Here is an 18,364-nt window from a genome sequence, read left to right on the forward strand (position 1 = left end):
TATAAAAATGACGACATTTTTTTCTTGATTTATTTATTTTTTATTCGACTAAATTAACGGTTGTTTGACTTGTCGGGAGAGTAACCCGTACGTAACTAACTGTCACAAATACAGACGCAGCATAAAAACCATAATAGTGTTTTTACGTATTGTAACATGTTTAGCACAAATGACGTTTTAATATTAATATTACTGATGCAGCATGGTGTTGTGTTTAAAATGGCTGCTGTAGTTTTTGCTGCCCTCTAAGCAGCCATTAGTTTCCATTTTCTTCCTGTTAAATGAACAGACGCTTGAAACTTTTATCAAGTCGAAATAAGTAGTTAATTCATGTTCATTAAACACTATTACAGTAAAGAAGATGTGTTATTATTATGTAGTAATCATGCAGTTACATGTGTGTATTAATTGAATAGGTCTACACTGTATTCCTTCGCATTCCACCGCATTTTTTTTTACTTAGACTAATTAGGCTTAAGATTTAGTCACTTTAGTCTTATATTCAACAACATTGCATTGTGTGATATTTTGCGAAACAGGTTGATTGCACATGCTACAATGATTTGTGCATTCAGTTTTACCTTTTGCAAGGTAAAACTGAAGAAACATAAAGTCTGACCTGCGAGCTGGAGATCGCATCAAAACAAAAGATGAATTCATCTGTTGTTTGGACTTCAATAGAAGTGAATGGAAGGTATGATGAATATTCATAGGACATGCAGTGTATGTGATGGTGCCTTTATGTCATATAGATGATTTCTGGAGACCAACTGATACTGGATTTTTAAAGCCAGTACCAATGTTAATGTTTGAGAGTTAAAAAAAAATAGAGCTGCAATTGGTTTGAACTAATATGAACTAAGCAGGAAAATGAGACCAGCTCTGCAATAGCTGCTCTGTACAGCAGTTTTATCCAAGTTAGGAAGTTACCTCCAAAAATCATCAATTGAAAACACTTCCTCAGTGTTCATAGATATTACAATTTTTGGATCACATGATTCTTTTGATGCATTAATAATATGAAATCATACCCTGTTTACTTGTACGAGTGTTCCAAATCAGATTCACCAAACTCTCTTAAACATTCATTTTCATTTTCGTGAGATCTGATCATTAGCCCCTAAAATTGCCATGTAAGGCTCCATGTTCTGATCCATGTGTGGTCGAGTTTCATTCACAGAAATGTTACCAAAGCGTAAAAATCTAGTGTGACAGAAATAAAGATAGAATGCTTCCACATATCATATTTAAACTCCACATTCATTCAGATTAAGACATCATTCTAAATCAAACAAGAGTTTTCTTCTTTTGAAGAAAGTTAGACTATCTGTTCATGACACGTACAACAGCTCTGGCTCTGGACCACTTGTAAATTCTGTTCGTACGTAAAAAAAAAAATGTAAAAAATTTTTGAATTAAATTGATGAATGTCAAAAATCTTCTTAAATCACTCGTCATACTTTAGAATTAATCTGTTAATATGAGTGGTTCTTGCATGATGCCCAATGATTCTTTCTAATCTGAGTGCTATTATGTTTGAGAGTATTTAAGATGTATGATTTGGTGGTGAGATAGGCCTGTACCAGGTATATAGAGGTTCATCCTTGCAGGGTTTTAGAAAGACATAAATTGAGGAAAGTTGTAAAGACTTGGGTAGTGATCCCTTTTCAAATGATTCATTGAGCCTAGCTGTTAAGAGGAGGTACAAGGTGATCAATAAATCTTTTTAAAAACCATCTAGCCCTGGTAATGTGTTTTCAGAGATATTATACATCAGTTACTTCTTTTTGTGTGATGTCCTCATCCATCCATTCTCTGTTGTGCCCATTTACTCATCTTATCCATACTGATCCTGATAGCAATTTTCAAAACATTTATTGATTCCAATGGGATCATTTGTAATATTGCACTCTGGATCTTCGATAGATTTTAGTAATTGTTCTTGTTCTCGTTTTTTGATCATCAAACTCAGCAGTTTTCCTGTCTTCTCCCCTTTCTCATAATAATGATACCATGTCCTTGCTATCTTTCTTTCTGCTTTAGTGGTCATAAGATTTTTAAACTCAAGTCTCTTTTGTGTTAGCACATTTTGTGACTGTACATCTTGAGTCTGTGCATGTTGTTTTTCAAGGTTGTGAAAATCTTCTTCATTCACATTCTTTCTTTGCTCTTTACATCTTGCCCAGAGTGAAATACTCCGTCCTCTAAGATAAGCATGTCTCAGCATGTTCATCTATTCTGGAATATGTGCTATGGATATGTGTCTTATGTGATATATCTGATATGTTTCTGTGTCTGTCAGGTCCCTGTGAGCACAGTGAAGACATAGAGCAGGCGGTCAGGAAGACATCATGAGGCAGCTCAAGGGCAAACCCAAGAAAGAAACATCCAAGGACAAGAAGGAGCGGAAGCAGGCCATGCAGGAAGCCCGACAGCAGGTGGCCACCGTAGTACTGCCTACGCTGGCCGTAGTGGTGCTGCTCATCATTGTCTTTGTCTATGTGGCCACCAGGCCTGACGCTATCGAGTAGACATCAAGGTTCTGCTTAAAAGACATGAACTCCCAAACTGACTGGGGTTGGACAAAATGACAATGGCTATACCCAAAGGATTACCTGACAACCGTCCCTCTGTAGGCTAGCCTCTGGCCTCGTCTCTGTCCCAACATATCTACCGTTTGTCTTAATGAAAGCCTCCTCCAAAGTGTGTTTCTTTGCTTTAAGCAGGATTCAAGCTGCAAAAAGAAGAAATCAAAGTGAATGGAGAATCAGTTGCTCCTTGGTGCCTTCAGGTGGATGAAGATGATGTATGACTTAATTTTATCATGTTCATTTTAGAGCAGCAGGTGGATTCATGTTGTTTCTAATGATGTCTTACATATGATGCAATATCATGCATACCAAAGGACTTGTGCACAGCTTGCCAAGTTTGACCAGAGGTGTTCCAAAATGTTTAAACAGGTGAATGGTCAAAAACAGTTTTCCTATTGTGACTCAGTGCTGTTGTTAATGTTTCAAGTCAATGCAACATGAGCCTGGTCTCAGACATTACCACTGTATGAATGAAAAGAGTTTTAGGGAGAAAGAAGGCTTCAGGAATGCCAACAGTGTGAACAGCTGAGTGCAGCTCTAAAGTATCGTATTGAATGTAATTGTAGAACGTGTAGGAATGTGTTATACTGAGTCCAGTGTCTTCAAACACACCACAAGATGACACCTGAGTTTCTTCATCTTTAATGTGAATGCTACCCTGTTTTTTCTCATTAAGTTATTGACAACCATAGCTTTGAGTCACTCGTGACATCTGTGCAGATGTAATAAGGTGCCTTAACATATTTGCAACTGTATTATTTCAGTTCAATAAATGAATTTTTGAAATAGTTTTGTCTGTGCTTAGAGTTAATATCATTTTTGTTTCTGGACACATATCTGTAATGCTGCTTTGCAGTGGAGCCAAAAATGTATCTCCATGAGTATGTGGCCTGAACGGGTGGGACAGGTATTATACATTTTTAGATACTACTGAGTACTGTAGTGTAAATAATAGTCAATATAGGACTTGCCTCTACAGTTTTACAGATAGTCATACTTTCTTCATATGTTTGAATAGCAATCAAAAAGCAGAGATTTTGTGCAGGCAAAATCAGAAGCTATAGGAGGTCCTGGAAGTCACAGGTAACAGTGAAGCTGGACACAGCCTGCACTATGTAATCCAGTTCATGCAACTGCCTTGCAGTAAACCTTAGAATGTTTGTAGTTAGTAAGAGTGCTGAGATGTTGGGATTGTTTTTGTTTTTTTTGTTCAGTTTTGAGGTTTAAATTTGTGACAGCTACTGTATCATATTTTAATGTGTTGATGATGAAGCTTCACATTGTTAGTATTTACTCCCCAGACTGAAAGCCCTGGTTGCACTTCCTAGAGGCTGCAGTGTTGAGTAGCAGGAACAACATCAGGAAGATTTTTGCTTCACCAGTAGATGGGCTAAAAGAGTAATATTTGTCCTGATGGTGAAAAAGGTAATGGAGCCATTGAAATCAGGTTTATCTCTATGGGAGCATGACTATGTAGTGTTGTATCACAACACATTTGTATAAAAAATTCTTACATCATTAGCTGAAAAAGATTTTTATTCTCTTATACTTGTGTCATGAGATGTAACAATAAGGTAACTTGACTTGACATTAACTTCAGTCCTTCCTTTGTCCCTTTACATTTGCATAAAATCATGTAATATTACCACTCAGTTACTTAGTATTATAATAAAATCCATTACTCACTATTTCAGTGTGTATATATATATATATATATATATATATATATATATATATATATATATATATATATATATATATATATAAGACTGTGTATCATCATAAATTTGCATGACTCCCTGCATCATTTAATTCATTTTTCTGTCACCATATTTATGAATTAAATTATATTACTATATTTGCCTAAAATCTCTCATATCACCATGCCTCATGTCACTATCATCATTTGATAAAACTACTGACATCATTTGACAAAAAAATCATAATTCAAGGTCCACTGTGTAGATTTCTTCTGATGCTGTGTTGTGCTGTTTGCAACTGAGGAAATCAAACTCTAACAGTATCATCATACATACAGATCCCTTCCTACCCCAAGTTGTGTGTGCCTACACAGCGCTATTGATGATGGTGCCACTGTTAAGTTCTAGCCAACCAATTCTGATAGGATCACTACAGGCTGGGCAAATGTGGCATGAGACAATGAGACACTTCCTAACTGCCAGCAACCCCTGAAGATACCTCCTCCCCATCTGCATCCCACTATCTCCCTTTTATTGGACAAATGTATCTTAAGTTTGAGTGTGGCCATATGGGACAGACGAGTTTACAGGGGTCCTTTACAGACCTAACTTAGTCATTATTATTCTTTAATTGTTAGATTCCTGTCATTGCGAAAAAAGCTTTGAAATATAGGCAAGCATGAAGTGAGATTAAATTTTAAAAAATCATAATTTAACAGTCAAATAATAATATATAATAATAAATAAAACAGAATTATCTGTGTACTTTACAGACTTTTAGTGGTTAGTCAAACATTTCTTAGGAGGTGTGTGCGGTCTGGAGGAATTTGGGCCCTTGACCTCAGTGTTTCTAAAATCCTGCCTATAGCTCTGTGAATATGTGACTCCCATGTCCTTTCTGACCCCACAGAGTGCTGCCCTTAAAACCAATTCCTCACCAGAGTTCACGAGTGGTGTGAGCAGACATAACATGGCATGTTCTCCAAAATTCCACACCATATGGTCCCTCAACCTGTCCACTTGCAAGGCCATAGCCAGGGATTTAGATATGCTGAGATCAGGAGTCCAAATTCCCTGAGAAATTTTTGCCCCACCACCAAAAATGTATTATCATTTTCACCCTTTAATAAACTGTAATTTCTGTACATTTTATCTCCTTACATGAAGGCTGAGTGATGGAAGAAGTACTCAGATCCTTTACTCGAGTAATGTAAAAATAAAGCTAAAGTTTCTGCAATCAGTGTTACTTAAGTAGAAGAACCTAAGTATCATCAGCTACATGTACTTAAACTCACTGTGGAGGCAGCATGGCCTCTGTCAATACCAAATTAAATTTAAATAATAATGGATTATTACTGATGTATTAATATTCAAGCAGCACTTCCATGCTGTGGCTGGTTGAGCAGGAGCTAATCTGAACTGCTTTGCACACTGTTACGTAGTTTTATGTAAAGCAATATATCAGGTTTATATTAAAGCTGACAAGATTAGTTAATCTACGGAAATTTGATTTTTCAATAATTGTAATTTTTAAAACAGAAATATCAATCATTCCTCTATTTTATGTCATTTTAAACTGAATACCATTGGGTTTTGCACTGTTGGTTGGATAAAAAATGGACATGTTGTGACATCACCCTGGACATTTCCAGATATTTAACAGACCAAACAATTATTTGATTAATAGTCAATTATCTTTTATGGCTCTGGAGCAACCTTTTGGAAGTTTGAAAAAATAACTGATGATGTCATCAGGGTTAACTCAGCTTGGATTTGGAGATTCAATATTTTCAATAGAAAGCTTGTGTTCCAAACATTGAGTTCAGAAGACTTGTGCATTTACCAGACAGCAGGGGTCTAACAAAAAATTCTATTAGTTGCATTATGGGAAGTGTAGGATCTAGTGTTTCTGGAGTTAAGTCCTATACTAGAGACTAAAAGTCAGGATATCAATCCATCAATCAATTTTTATTTATATAGCGCCAAATCACAACAAAAGTCATCTCAGGACACTTTTCACATAGAGCAGGTCTAGACTGTACTTTAATTTACAGAGACCCAACAATTCCCCCATGAGCAAGCACTTGGCAACAGCGGTAAGGAAAAACTCCTCTTTAACGGGTAGAAACCTCAAGCAGAACCTGGCTCTTGGTGGGCGGCCATCTGCTTTGACCGGGTTGGTTGAGAGAGAAAGAAAGAGGGGGGGGGGGGAAGGACACCAACAGAACTGCAAAGGACCGCAAAGGCTAGGCCTGCAACCCAGGGTTTCCTGCGAGATGAGAAAGCACAAAAAACTCCGGAGAAGAATGCAAGTTAGTGACATGCATTGATGTTACGTGAATGCATACAGATGGAGAGGAGGAAGAGGAGAGAGGAGCTCAGTGCATCATGGGAAGTTTCCCAGCAGTCTAGGCCTATAGCAGCATAACTAAGGGCTGATCCAAGGTGAGCCTGGTCAGCCCTAACTGTAAGCTTTATCAAAAAGGAAAGTTTTAAGCCTACTCTTAAACATAGAGAGGGTGTCTGCACCCCGGACCGAATCTGAAAGATGATTCCACAAGAGAGGAGCCTGATAACTGAAGGCTCTGCCTCCTATTCTACTTTTAAAGACTGTAGGAACCACCAGTAAGCCTGCATTCTGGGAGTGCAGTGCTCTAGTGGGATAATAGGAGGATATGAGCTCTTCAAGATATGATGGTGCCTGACCATTAAGGACTTTGTAAGTTAGGAGAAGGATTTTAAATTCTATTCTAGATTTTACTGGAAGCCAATGTAGCGAAGCTAAAATGGGAGAAATATGATCTCTTTTTCTAGTATGTCTTGCATGTTCCCCAAAGTTATAGGGAGTGAAAGTGCAGTACTAAATCACTGGAGTAACCCATTGAGAAAAACATTTTAGCATGTTTTAGCTCATTGTTTTGTTTTTACAACCTGGAGTTTCCACCAACCTGGTGTCCAGCAGCAGCAGGCAGCTGTTTTCAGAGGAAAAGCTCTGATAAAACTGCTGTCCACTACCTGCTCAGCACCAAACCAGACAGACACAGTCAGAGACGGGCTGGTGAACTGTGAACATAGAGCATATTTTTCTCTGGAGTCGGTGGAGCCGAATGAATATTGAACTTTTGCTGCCCCCAAGTGGCCAAAAATATTGAGTCTAAAAAACATCATAATCAGCCGTAAAAACAGACACAGTGGTTGTCTGACATCACTCCCTACCTTTTATTACCCTTTAACTTTATTTATTGTCTGCCATTTTATTTAAATGTGCAAATTCTCAGTGTAAACTTTATGCTCTATTGTGTCAAACATTCCCACAATGCAACAAAAATTAGTAATGGCATGGCAGAAATCCCACATGGCTTTGCATTTGATAAAGGTGAAAATTACAGCTGTGCAACACTCCACCTGTTGGTAATGACACAAAATGATGATGATTCATAACTGCCTGAATTTTTACTGCTCACATACAGTAAACTACTGAGTGTTTGTTAAATAGGGAATAGTGAATGAGGGAATGAGGCAGTGATTTCAGACACAGTCAATGTGTAATTTGGGTGAAAGTCTCTCTCCAGTTGTTAAGACCCCTAAACTCCAAGGAACAACACAGAGGACATGATCTCAATGTCCTCAATGGTAACTACAGCCTTAGCCTCGTGATGACTCTTTCACTTGAATTTCATAAAACTGATTGACATGTTTTACATGTCAAACTACACCTGACTGACTAGTCATTTTAATACTGGAGAAAAACCCTACTTAATTTCTGTAGAAGTAGCAGTGATCCTTAATATAAAGGATCTGTAACAACCTGTGTTAATATGTAAAATATTATATTAGTTCTGGTTTCCTTGATTTTTAAATGTTCCTGTTGTATTCACAGCCTCCATGACAGATGTTTGTTAGCACTATGCCCATTCCCATGTTCATTTAAAAATAAATTAGTGTCATCTCCAGATGGTAATGTGTCTTCTTAACTTTGTTTATTGCCTTTAATTTATCAAAGATCCCCTCCAGGCATGTTTTGGGCCAATAATAAATTGTGTTTGGCATGTTTTTTGCCACAAAAAATATTCAGTTGCCTTGTTAAAAACCCTTCAAATGACATTTAGTACTCCTTCTCCCTCATTGAAAAATCCAGAACCTATGACTATGCAAATATATTTCATTTCAGAAGTTAAAGTGCTGAATGCAAGATATGTCTAATTCAGCGTAAAGTCTGTTGTGAGTTATGGGCACTGGAGACTTGAGGTTTCCACATCATATTTGTGTAAGTTATAGCCTATACTGGTCCTCGATTGGTTCCAAACTAGTTGTGATGTCACTAATCCTGCTTGTAGGTTCACACCTTAAACTCAGATTTAAGGTGAGCTCAGAGAAACTTTCCTTCCTCAACAGATGAACGTAAAAAACAAACTCTGCACAAACATCATTTTACACAGTGATGATCAAACACCCAACTGAAGGAACAAGAAGAAAAACACAGTTTTACATGAGGGGGACTTTAAGCTTGAGTCATTTCATAATAGTATTTAAGTAATGAACTTTTGAAATTCCGCTGTTTTTTCTCCATTCAGGATCAAACTCTTTTTTCTTTTCTTATGTAAAGTACTACAGTAGGTGACGTTTTTTGTTGTCCAAATAACCTTTAAATTATATCTGAAGACACTGTATACATAGAAGACATGGTGCATATTTTAAATTGCTAATGTTGAGCCTCCATATTGTGCGCATTTGTTTTTGTAAACACTTTTTAATGGTTAATGACAACAATAAAATCCACTGGAAACATCCTGATAGGCCTGGACGCATGCGCTCCAAGGAAGCTGCCAAGATGCCAGTTTTGTACACGAGGAGCGGAAGTCTGGAAAATCCTGCTTCAAACTAAAACACGAAAAAAAAAAGAAACAGTTGCGGTTGGTTGAGCAGAGCAGCTAATCAAAGAGCTGTGTGGGCTTATTCACAGAGTGGCAGAACAGATGTTTTAACATCCACTTCACAGATTTGACAGCCGTACCAGCAGAAATATATGATAAACTAAACTCGGTGGCCAGAAAAAAAAAACATTTAACATGAACAAAAGGAGTTCTAGTTTCCTTTAAAAAGTACTGGTTTGACCTTCCTCATTTCACCACTGCATTAGTATGCATACATTCGAGCAACATGTCGTCATCCCCATCATTACTTTGAAGCTTGTGGCTGGAAGTGGTTTTCATCCTTGTGCGCTTGATCCTGGTCTCCAACACCTCCCATCAATTTCTCTGAAGAAGACTTCCGGTGGTGTGTCATGGCGGTGGCATGGTGAATCCTACAGAAAGGGAAAAATACTCGCCCCTTTCGTCCTTTCCCATCGATTCAGGACACATTTTCATGCATATCTGAGCCTGTCAGCTCCGGCCTCAGACCTTGGATCCAGCAGCGCAGCGTCGCGGTTCCTCCGCCCGGCCATGGCGGCTCACAAACCAGTGGAGTGGGTCCAGGCCGTGATTACTAGATTTGATGAGCAGGTAAGATGGGCTAATATGATTCAGTGGATGGGTGTAGCAAGATTTGGTCGTCTTGAGGCCCCAACAGTCCGGCTAACGTTACAATTAAACAGACGAGATCCTTTTAAAAGTAAATAAAGGAGTGTTTTGCCGTCAGCAGCAGCTTCTCTGTGTTGTTTGTTCCAGCTGCAAAACACTGAAGATGAGCTCTTTCTAGCTAGCGCCATCTCCTCCATCAATTAGCAGATTTATTCCACATTTGTACACGGCTTTGTACGGAGCTAGTCGGCCAACTGCAAAAAGAATACACAATAAAGCAACATGTCAGTGACATTTGAACTTGCATACAAGCGTGTGTCTTCAAATTAAAGTTCCCCAGCTAACGTTTTCTTTCATGCAGCTAGGTAGCTAACATTAGCAGGCCTAGCTGTCTAATGTAAACAAATAAGATGTGGCTGGGTTAGCACGCTGCGTTCATACCAGCACATCACCTGAGTATTAAGAGTGAATGCTGCTCTCCCTGCTCCCTAATATCCTAACCACTACTGTCTGCTCGATGTAGCAGCTGAATCAACAGCATTAAAACTTAATTTAACCTTTTACTTATTCATAAGGACTCTGTAGCCGCAATCTATATGACCAAAGATTTTCATGTGCTCATACTAAAGCTGGTCACAGTCACTAGTTGGTACCTGTAGTTATGATATATCAATAAGATTTCATAATGTGTTGTAAAACGGAAGCAACAGTCGCAAACAGAAGAACTTTCTGTAATACTGTGGTCAATAGTCAAACTATGCACTTAATAACAAAAATGACATACAGAGAAAAAGGTAAATGTAGGTAATCTTCCAACTTGCTGTCAGTCAGTTTGCATTAACGTTACCAGAAGTGTCTTTTCTTGTTCAAAGGGAAATCTGACAGCCACTGTGTGTTGGATATAAAGCAATGCTTGCCATTTAAAAGTGATTTAGCTCTGTTTAGTTTCCAGAAGTCTTTGCGTCAGGCGTTAGTTGCCACTGATCATGGATTGAAGCCGGGCTTAGCAGCTCAGCTTGGATTACTACAGTTGGGTGAAAGTGGCTTTAGGAGTTATGTCTACTTCTTGGTCATTGTTAGCCTAAGCCCTGACTAAAGCCCTCCAGTCCGTTTATTTTACTATTTGTCCTCATAGGAATTCAGTTTTGCTGATACTAGAATATCTTCCTCTTGTAAACTAGCTGACCATCATCTAGTGTGTATGGTAAATAGCAGTAATAACAGTACAGTTAATATTTGGAAGGTCCTGATAGCTTTTTAATGTCCTGATGGGATTTGTTTAATGATGACTTTCTGGTCATAACTGAGTCCCGATCAGGTTTTATATTTTCCTATATAGTGCACACCCTACCTATAGCTGGCCTACAGTTAGAGTCAACCCAATCCAGTTTAGATGCATTTGACAGCTAAGTAGCCCTCTGTTCATCACAGCATCATCTTTACTGACTTTTTTATTGTAATATATCTGGAGAGAAGATGGTCAGTGCAAACTGTTAATGCAGGGGGGGTTTGGACAGGATTTGGAAAGCCTCTCGTCAACCCCAGAAGAATGAAATGCTAAAGTTCAAATGCAGCTTCCAACCAATAGCAGAACTATAGAGCACAGGTCCACCTGAGAAATAGAACAGAAATATAAACTACTGGCTGCTGTTAATTCATTTTTTGTTGTTGTTTTTTTTTTGCCATTGTGCAGTTCAGTTCTCATATTGCAGTTTATGAAGAAGCGATTTCAGTGTATCAATACAGCACAATGGGGAATGTTCATGAGCTGGTGTATCAGACCTCAAAGGGTTAAAATGAAAAAGAATCAGACGTTGAATACTTTATAAACATTCATAGTAGGGCTGGAATTTACAGTTATTTCCATTGTTGATTAATCTGCTGATTATTTTTTTGACTAATCGATTAGTTTTGTCTATATATATATAACTTCTTAAAGCTCATGGTGACGTCTTCAATTGTCCTGTTTTGTCAGATCTTTTTTTTTTTTTATCATGCATGACACAGAAAAGCTTCAAATCTTAACATATGAGAAGCTGCAACCAGCAAATATTTGGTATTTTTACTTAATAAATGACTAAACTGATTATTTGATTATCAAAATATTTTCCGATTTATTTTCCGTCGATCAACTCATCAATCGATTGACTAATTGTCGCAGCTCTACTTCATATTTTGTATAATATTATTTAGTAGGGCTGTTGATTCATGCCATTACACTTCATTCTTGCATGACAACAATTCTACCATATTTGTTGGATCAAACCAAGAACTCCCAATGTCAAGTTTGCATTACTTCATGTGACACACTGCACTGAAAGAGGAGGGCAGGACCAAAACACACATACATCAAATGTGTGTGAGAGACACTGATTGGTTGGGGTTAAATATGGTGAAAGAAGAAGCAAACCCAGTAGAGATGCAGTGATTAATTGATTAGTTGCCAAATATTAGATATTTTAAAACTATTTTGATAATCGATTAATCGTTTTTAGTCATTTTTTAAGAAAAAAAATTCCACATTCTCTGGTTCCAGCTTCTTAAACGTGAATATTTTTGTGTTTCTTGAGTCCTCTATCACGGTAAACTGAATATCTTTGTGTTGTGGACTGTTGGTCGTGACAAAACAAAACATTTGAGGACATCACCTTGGGCTTTGGGAAACAGTTTTTGACCTTTTTCCTTTATCATTTCCTGACATTTTATGGACCAACCAATCAATTAATCGAGAAAATAATCAACAGATTAATCGATAATGAAAATAATTGTTAGTTGCAGCTCTAATGATGATGAAGAACAAATGAATCTGCCCACAGTTCTGAAAAAAAATAGTTCAGTCACATGAAATGTCACAAATAATTCAATCTGAAGAATTTATCAAGGCCTGGAAAACTGAAGCAACCCTATCACTCGATCACACAGACATCCATAACAGGAGCCTTATACAGTTCATTACCAAACCCAACAAGTTGTCACAGGCACAAGAAGATTAACCTAAGGTAGCCAAACATATGGCTCTGCTCAAATGGTAAATGTTAAATGTTCTGCACTTATATTGCGCTTTTCTACCTTAAAGGATACATATTCTGCACATTTCCAGGTCTATATTTTTAATCTGGGGCTCTACTAGAATATTTATGTATGAGTTACAGTTAAAAACTCCTTATTTATCTTATACTGACCCTTTATGCAGTCCCTCAGTTCTGTCTCTTTAAGGCCCCCCCTTCTTAAGGAGCCCACTCTGTTCTGATTGGCCAACTCTTGGAAACTGCCCATCTGCAGGCAGGCTACGTCAACAAATCATGAAACAAACTTCAGTAGCACGATTTCACTACTTTTTCTCGTTCTTTACTCGAAATGTCAACTTCTCAAATAGATCCATACATGTTGGAGCTGAAATCAGATCTGAAATATGAGAGTGAACAACGCCAATAACACATGGAAAAACAACTTTAGCAGCCAAGGCTATAGAATGGTTGGCCATTTATGGGCGTGCACGCCAAGCTGACGTCAGCTCGTCAGCAAGGTAGAAAAAGCTGTCGCAAACGAAGCGTTCAGACCAGGTTAAAACCCTGACTTTTGACTCGCAGGGAGCGTTTCTACATATGTTGACCTCAAGTTTTGGAACTTTGACCATGTTTAGCAGAGCTATCTGACATCATAACAGTATATAAATAACAGACAATCACAAAAAGCATAATATGTCCCCTTTAACAGACAAAGCACTTTACACCCATTCACACACTCACACTGATGGCGGCAGAGCAACTAGGGGCTTGTCAAATCAAGGGATAAATGCCATGCAAGACAAATGCCACTTATTGTCCAACCGCAGTGCATACTGTTCCCGAAGAGGAAATTGTGATCTCAATTCTGAGTGACAGAAATCTTAATTGTCATTTTGACCAGGACTGTGCAGCGTTATTCTGAAGTTTGAAGATCTGCTGTGATAGGACGGGTTGGATGTAGACAGTTTGAATTCATCTCCAGTATGAACAAAACCCTCAAGTTCACATGCAGCTTTCAACCAGCAGCAGCAGCACTGTAGAGTTGGAGGGCAGCTGTAAAATGTTGCTGAAACATTTGCCAAATTGATTTTGTTTTTTACCAATCACTCACTATTGTATATTTTTATAAGTAAATGTAGCTGGAAGCTAAAATTTATAGAGGTCCATCAAGCAAAGTGCATTGCTCCCAGGTACAATGAGGACTTGTCTGCATGCATAGCGATTCTGATCCTGATTGGAAAGAGCATCGTAGATATGTGGCTCACTTCCTGTTTATGTCCTCCCTGCCAACTTTGTCACAGCCAAATGATGTGAAAGAAATGATGTGTGTGTTCCTGATAGACCCTCAGGAATGTGAACTGTTCACTCACTGCTTAAAGAAAGTGATAAGCCTCAACTGTCCCGCAGTGTGACTCATGAGCAAGTACTCTAAGTGTCCAATCCACAGGATCGGGATCAACGCCCATCTGGACACTTTTGATGGATTGTTATCAGCTTCATAAAGTCTTATCCATATCTGATCAGATATTACACAACGTACAATTGGGACAGTTAGTGCGTGAATGAAATAATGCCATAATATTAATAACTCTTACCTCAGACTCAAACACGTTTCTGTCTTCACTGTTTTTTTGGATAAAATAACCAGACAGAAAAGTCTGTTTTTGGCAAATCCATCAAATTAAATACCTGACAAATCACAGTACCTCATCACATTGATACAAAAATCAAATATAAATCAATACGTACAACAGTCTGAATAATACATACCCAAAGATATTAAAGAGATAGCTACCATGGTACAGTTGACCTCATAGTTTACATTATTATATGTTCTACTTACGACTGTTAACATCAAACCTCTAACACGTCAGCAGTAGGTGTCACCCAGCTGTGAGTGCCAGCTTTAAAACAGAACATACATCTAGCTGTTTTTGAGCTTGAAAGGTTTTAAATCCGCACACATGCGGCGAGCGCCTGCACAGGTTTCCTACTCGTATTTTAATATTTGAATCTCCATGCAGTCCATGTACATGCGTCCTTAAGTTGAGGCAAACAGTATATATGGGAAAGATATGTGTGACCTTTCGAGGAATGGCTAGGCCTGGCTGTGTGAAACAAAGAGCTCACTGACCGCGCTGTGCTGCACTGGACCGCAGACAGAGGCATGGCCTGTTTTACATTGTGTGTTATGTGCATGTGATGGTGTGACAGTCTGACTTCATGATGGAACCATGGGGCTGTATTGAGTTCCTATCCCAAGACTTCCCATCAGGAGCCCAATTTTTAGACCTGATACAGCTGAGGATTGTTGGAAAAAAACTTTGGTCAAATGTGAGAGAAATCTAAGGATGCAACAATTAGGATTAAATGAAGCAAATTAGTTTTCATTTGAAATGGAATACAACAGTCATGATCTAGTGTATTACAGAGACTCACACTGTGCCTGATGAAGCTCAGCTGACTGTAATGTTCGGTCAGATCTTTATGTCTAAAGTAAGGAGCTGTTTTATTTCGAACTTGGTGCATATACTTTGGGTTTGAGTTGTTATCTTTGAGATCTTTAACCCTAAAGCAATATGTCACAGGATAATGGAGTATTTCACCGTCAACACGGTAATGATACTGCAGATGTCATCCAGTTAATAAAAACTCATAAATGTGTTCTTCATCGGGATGACTGACTATGCTCAAAAGCTGTCCTGTACAAGAGGGAAAGTCTGTTAATATGATATTGTATATATGTTTTTCTGCGTGATACCTCAAGTTTGAGACTGGTTCAGCTGGTGAAAACTCTTTATTGTAAGGCTTATTATCTGATGCAAAGTTCCACAAGGTGTTTTTTTTTCGTTTCTTAAAAATGACTCAACATTAAATATAAATCAATTATCAAAATAATTGATTAATTTTCTGCAAATTGACTAATTGATTAATAAACAAATCGTTGCAGCTCTAATTTCCACATCCCCAATTCATCAGTACACCAGAAGAGCCATTTCTCTTTTTAACACAAATATGCTTCATTAACTTCATTAGCAGGAAAATAAAAACAAGGGCACATCAGATTTTTAGAAAAATATTATTTAAGAAGCCATTAGATTAAAAGCCTGTTTGAAATAAATGCCTAGTCTTCTCTGCAAGTCAATAAATAAAGACCCTGGCTACTATTTGAGAATTTACAGTAGTTTATTTTGGGTTTGGGTCCCTAATGTATTCACTGGGAATAGTGTGGAGTAAAGACTCTCCTAAGTTAAAGCTAAGCTACCATCTACAACATAGAAACACTTCAGTTAGCTAATATGATGATTACAGCATAATAAAGATAACAAAGCTGAATGTTCTAGGTCATAGTGAGTGGACTTCACTGTAATGTAATACTACACATTGAACACGTCATCATCATCATCATCCTCTCTTGTCCTTCCCTCCAGCTTCCCATCAAAGTTGGACACCAGAACACCCACACCAAAGTCAGCACAGAGCACAACAAAGAATGTCTGATCAACATCTCCAAGTACAAATTCTCCCTCGTCATCAGTGGCCTCACCAGTATCCTCAAAAATGTCAACAACATGGTAAGTCCTCTTCTGTTTGACAAGTGAATGTGCAATGGATGTTACATTAACTTCTTCTGAATGAACCTGTGGTGGCCTCATGATTGGCCAGGACTCATTCTAAATCTTTATCTTGATAAATATAATATAATAAGATACTAGGGCATATGTTGTTACACATGGTGAAACTAAATCTAGATTTATTTTGTGACATTTGCATTAAAGGTTCTATATGTAAGAATTGTGAAGCAATTTACATGTATCAATCTTTTTTTTTGCCAATGAATGAACGGGTTGACCTTCCCCAACTTTCTAGCTTGTGTGTAACAACCTGTGGACTGATTTCTATGTGAAGGACCTGGTCCGGTCTCGCCAAAATCCAAAGGATGTGACATCTTTGCGTGCTCCTGAGTGCCATTCCGCTCTTCCACTAATGTCAACAAATTACCAGCATATTGACACAACAACACAACAAAAACGGTGCTATCTGACTAGAAACATCCTGCAGTTATTAGCTCTCCAGCTAATGAGACGGCTAGCTGCCTCCGTCAACCACTACACATTTCACAACAAAACACCCCTGCAATGACAAGTAGCCCACTCCCGAGCACACACACAACTAAAACAACATTATTTCCTCAACAAAAGAGCAGAAAACAAGCTCCAGAGCGACAGCACAACATAGCTTACCTCCCCAGGCGCAGTGTGTTGCTCCCCGGCTGCAGCTCGCTGAGCCTACTGGTGTACTGGTTTGCGGGCTGGGTTTGGGTGGTTGATTAACCCATATATTTTCAGGTTGCGCAAATGAGAAGGTCTGGCATTATGAGAAGTGTGATTGAGGAAAAAGACATCGCTACGCTGGCATTGCTCAGCGAGCATGTGTGCAAGCAACAGGACTGCAGCTCACTAGGCTTGCCACAGTAGTCGCTGTTACCGGTGTTACATGGTGTTGGGACATACACCAATAACATTACTTGCCCACTGCCCATACTGTCATTTTGTTTTTTTAATAGAAATAAAACCCATTTAGGTCCTTTTTGCATATCAGCACCCATGTTCATCAACTAGAAAAAAACTCTAATTTTTAATCATTAAGTGTGTTATCGATACTTAGTCAGACAACGGACGCTACAATTAAAAATTGAATTGAAAGTGTCTGCTCCGTCCGCAGCAGCAGAGTTTCAGCAAAAAGTAGCTGAGTGAGACATCTGTCCTCCCTCCTGCTCTCTGCTGTGAACACACATAGCTGTTAGCGCGCAGCTGCTCTCAGCCTGCTCAGCCTGCTCTCGGTATGTCTCTCTCCGCAGCCTGAAGCCCGCCGGCACTAACTCTAAAGTAAGTTGAAGATCTAAACTAAAAGTCTAACCTTAAAGATCAAAGTAGGCACTCTAGGGATGAGTGTCATCGACGAATATCTTATCTTGTAAAATGTCCGGTGTAACTGGTAACACTGTGGTTGTCACAAGTTTATTAGCCGAAGGGAAAACTCCCTCACTGTGGCATCCCTACAGCTTACTTAACGGCCACTAGTGTCACTAATGAGAAGGAATTTCTGATTCTTACAAATAGAACCTTTTAAAGGACAGATTCATATTTTTTTTAAAGTCTATCTTAATACAGTGTTCATACCCACATGTCTGTTGAAAGAGTTTTTGGTTACTGTGGTCATTCCTCCTCTCAATACTGGTAATGAAGTGATACCGTCATAGTCCCAGTGGTCACTTGGTGGTTTGTTGCACTGATAAAACACTGACAATAAAACTAATTTGGTAACACATACTGCTGAAGCTTCTTATTAGTAGTATAGTAGTTAAAGCCTCAGTAACGTCCTGTCTCTTCTAGACATCAGACAGATAAGCTGTTACACACAGATTCTAAGTTAAACAGTGTCAGTCATATAGCTGCTGACCTCGATGAAGGAGAAGGAAGAGATGAAGTTGTTGTTGTTGTGGAAAAAAAGTCATCCAGAAATCAATGTTTGAAACATAC

General features: G+C 38.4%; 1 protein-coding gene across 6 annotated transcripts in view; it reads left to right on the top strand.

The window, feature by feature from the left end:
* Positions 1-9,303: 9,303 nt before the first annotated feature.
* Positions 9,304-18,364, top strand: part of nf1a (neurofibromin 1a) — a 94,702-nt gene continuing 85,641 nt past the window's right edge. For 4 of the 6 annotated variants that reach the window (XM_067593775.1, XM_067593776.1, XM_067593778.1 and 1 more), the window contains exons 1-2: positions 9,305-9,795; positions 16,253-16,396. In XM_067593775.1, coding sequence (XP_067449876.1) covers positions 9,433-9,795; positions 16,253-16,396 — 507 coding nt within the window. In that variant the 5' untranslated portion in view covers positions 9,305-9,432. Of the gene's footprint in view, positions 9,796-16,252; positions 16,397-18,364 lie in introns of all 6 variants that reach the window. The other 2 variants (XM_067593773.1, XM_067593774.1) reach the window with 1 other exon arrangement.

This window comes from Thunnus thynnus, chromosome 7 (genome assembly GCF_963924715.1).
Source record: "Thunnus thynnus chromosome 7, fThuThy2.1, whole genome shotgun sequence".
In the NCBI taxonomy this organism is placed as follows: domain Eukaryota; kingdom Metazoa; phylum Chordata; class Actinopteri; order Scombriformes; family Scombridae; genus Thunnus; species Thunnus thynnus.